General features: G+C 43.6%; 1 protein-coding gene across 1 annotated transcript; it reads right to left on the bottom strand.

Moving 5' to 3' along the window:
- Positions 1–910: 910 nt before the first annotated feature.
- Positions 911–2,914, bottom strand: LOC121549574 (transcription factor Sox-17-alpha-A-like). The gene is made up of 2 exons (XM_041861362.1): positions 2,463–2,914; positions 911–1,943 (listed from the first exon to the last, which is right to left on the bottom strand). The coding sequence occupies exons 1-2, from the start codon at positions 2,758–2,760 to the stop codon at positions 1,054–1,056; spliced, it is 1,188 nt and encodes a 395-aa protein (XP_041717296.1). The 5' UTR covers positions 2,761–2,914; the 3' UTR covers positions 911–1,053.
- Positions 2,915–3,816: the final 902 nt, after the last annotated feature.

Raw genomic sequence — 3,816 nt, 5'->3', positions numbered from 1 at the left:
TGTTCCACAATGTTTTTCACCATGTATGTATTTTCTTGAGAATATACAAAGATTCAAATAAAATATGTATTATCTATCAAATTATTCACATGGCTGTGAATTGTAGGCCTGTGGAGGATTTGTTAAATGTAAAAATGATCCGATAAATGTTTCTACTATTGTTGTAAAATTAATCTAGGCTGCCACTAATGTCTATACAGTATAGGAATAAGTTATCTATCTTATGGATAAAAAACGGTTTCAACAAATTGGATTATTAATAGACTAAATGGTCTATAACTTCTACAAATGATGTAAATATTGATTCAAATAAACAATGGAAACATTGCACTAATAACTATATGGTTACTTATTACCTAGATGCAATAATATAATAATTTGTGTGATGCAGTATTTCAACAATGAAAAGGTAGGGTCAAGTAATTAAAAACTAAAAAACATTGAGGGAACATACATTTTGGTTCAAAACTTTATTTTTCAAAAGTGCAAAAGTATAAAACAGCTACACATAAAACATTAAAATAGCAACTGTACATTATTTATTATCAGAACATGTATTTATAATCCTCTTCAGGAGCTTTCTCATTTGCAAAAAGAAGGGAACAAAAAATAAAATAGAAACCAGTGTGTGAACAATCATCATCACCATTCAGATGTCATACTATGGCTTCTCAGCTCATACAGTGATACACATTGAACGCCCTTCACACAAAAAGAAAATAACATACTGCATTTGAACCCTCAAATTAAAGAGTTCCCAATGTTCCCACTGACCTTCAATTGTAACAGAATGAAAGAGAGAGAGAGAGACAGAGACAAAGAGAGAGAGCGAGACAGAGACAGAGAGAGAGAGAGAGAGAGAGAGAGAGAGAGAGAGAGAGAGAGAGAGAGAGAGAGAGAGAGAGAGAGAGAGAGAGAGAGAGAGAGAGAGAGAGAGAGAGAGAGAGAGGACAGAAATAGTGAGAGGAGACAGAAAGAGACATTTGAGGTCAGGTTATGTGCTGTAATAGCTGCAGTAGTAGAGACGCGATAGAGACAGGGAGGACCAGGAGGTTAGGAGTTGTAGTTATAGTAGAACACTGTGCTGGCATCAGAGAGCACAGAGGATATCAGGCTCTCAGGTCCCTGCATGTTGGCCTCATGTGCCCCATAAGACAGGCCTGTCATGTCCCCAGGTCTGGAGGAGTTCAGATACTGCTCAAACTCACTCCGGTCCACCTCCCCTATCAGCTCTGAGGGGTGCATCTGCTCCACCTGGTCTGCTGGGTGGGAGTCAGGGGGAGGGGAGCGCTGTCCTGCCCCATGGCCTGGGTGTCGCTTGGGGTGACTGGGGCTACAGTGCTGGCTGTAGTACATGGCCAGTTGGTTGAAGGAGGGGGGCATGGGGCCAGCCTGGGAGACTTGCTGCTGCTCAGTGGGGGAGGAGTGGTGTCTTTGGAGCATGTGGTTGGTGTGCTGGTTGGAGTGAGGGTCCTGTGGCGGGTACTCTGCCCCCTGGGAGTGGTAGGCGTATGCGGGCATCACGTGGCTCTCCTCCTGAGAGTGGCCAGGGAAGAACATGGAGTCTGATTCCACCGCGTCCAGTGGGGAGGTGTCGGGGGTGGGCAGGCTGTAGGGTTCGTAGGAAGCCCCCCCGAGGGCCTGGGCGTCGCGGTAGTGGACAAGGGACTGAGGCGACACCTGGTAGCTATGCTCATGGTGGTAACCCAGCCCCAGGCCCTCCTTATACTCCCAGCTGTCCCCAACCAGGGAGGTGCTCTGGTGGTCGGACACACCATGAACCAGGAACCCTGAGTCCAGACGCTTAATCCTCTTCACCTGCTTCCTCCGCCGGGGTCGGTACTTGTAGTTGGGGTGGTCCTGCATGTGCTGGACCCGGAGCCTTTCAGCCTCCTCTACAAAGGGCCGCTTCTCGGACACAGGAAGGGCTTTCCACGACTTCCCTACAGATCAAGAACAGAGTTCACATCAGTTATATGGCGGCATCAGGCATGCGGACTGGTGGTGCTCCAAAATAGATATTTGCCAATTTAGTAACAACAGGAGAACACTGATTTCATAACATGATAACATCACTATTATTATTGATCAAAAGCAGTAATTGTTGTAATTATTCATTTGGAAATTATATTAGTTACTTACTCTATATTTCAATGGCCAGAGTAAGGGCAGATAGTTTCCATAATGTGCTTTTTCATGTAAATTAGGCCCTACTCAAATACTACAAACCAAAATCACTGAAGTAAGCTTACAATAATATTTATCATATTTCTTAAAGAATAAATTCATTATGCTTTCACGTGACAACACACTGTTTAAAATAACAATAATTCACTAAGCATTTGGTCACTTATATATAAAAAATTAAATACTTGCTCAATAAGAAATTCACATTGGTCTTTATAAATATCATGGAAGTAACAGGCTCACACAATCAATTAAGCCTACTTTTATTGTCTTACCCAACATTTTGCTCAACTCCGCATTGTGCAGGTCCGGATTTTGTTGTGCCAGTCGCTTGCGCTCATCCTTTGCCCACACCATGAACGCATTCATGGGTCGCCGGATCCGCGGCTCAGTCTTTCCACGGTTCTGGTTCCCGGAGCTGGTCGCGCACGACTCGCTCTTCACTTTGGTGTCGCCGAGAGGGCTCAGGGGGTCTCCCCACTGACAGTGTCCCATTCCAGGCATCATGACTGACATCGCGCACCTAGCCTGGGTCTGATCGTCACTGGCGTAACCCGCATCGGGACTACTCATCTCTGTCCTATCGACACCAACCGCAGCAACTCGCCCAAAGAAACGAAAAACAGAAGTGCCACTAGCTGTACAGGTATAAAAATGAATGTTAAGGCAAGAGTAACAATTCCAAACTGAATGGGAAATATCCGTCACTGTTAGATAATAGCCAGGAGCTGACTAAACTAGAGCTGACCAGCTTACCCTGAGGTGGGGATACTATAAGAGCATAGACAACCAATCACAATACGGTGGGAGTGCCCATTAGCCTACTACCCCTGAGGCGTAAAAGGTTTGAAGTAACCGCCTTCCAGCCTTGTTGGGGAGCGCGATACCACCCGTGGAGACGAGCACTGTCCTCTATGCATAATAGGAGCATTGCATTAGGTGCCCAAACACAGTTCAAGATGTAACAGACAGAATATTGCTACTGTGCATTTTGGGATTATGATTCAATTAGAACATCTTGCGTTCGTGAAATAAACGACACAAAATAATTTTGGATACATCATTCTAAAAGGATATAGGAAAATAATGTCCTACACCTATCAAATTGAGCAAATATCAAATAATGAATAGCCTAAAAGTCAACGTTAATGCACACAACAATTTGAATTCAACTAAAATGCTGCTTTGGTGAGAGACACTTTCTCTATTGCTCATGCACAATCACTTTCAAGTCTTATTTTCAAGTTTAAGTTTGAACTCTACCTTAAAGTATAATTTACTCTCACTGTTATTGAGATGTAAGCCTAATACACATTGACTCTCTCATCTGCGTAGGCCTATTGGGATGATGGATTTGGTAACTGGAAGTTCTAAAGCACAGATTTACTCATCATTTTGAGGGTCTGCCAGCGTTCACAGACAATGACTGAGGCTGGATGTAAATGATGTTGATAATAAAAAGCGTTCATAAAAATTGTTATATGGGATGCTGGTGAATACACATTTGCAAACAGTCGAGATTAAGTAAACACCCATCTATCGGTCTTTGTTGTCTGAAGAGAAGTGCCAGACCCCGGGCCACAGTTAGGGGACACAAGGGCCATATATAGTGGTGATAATTGGTTCTCA

The sequence above is a fragment of the Coregonus clupeaformis genome, chromosome 34 (genome assembly GCF_020615455.1).
Source record: "Coregonus clupeaformis isolate EN_2021a chromosome 34, ASM2061545v1, whole genome shotgun sequence".
NCBI classification, from domain to species: domain Eukaryota; kingdom Metazoa; phylum Chordata; class Actinopteri; order Salmoniformes; family Salmonidae; genus Coregonus; species Coregonus clupeaformis.
This window is presented reverse-complemented; position numbering and strand designations above follow the sequence as displayed.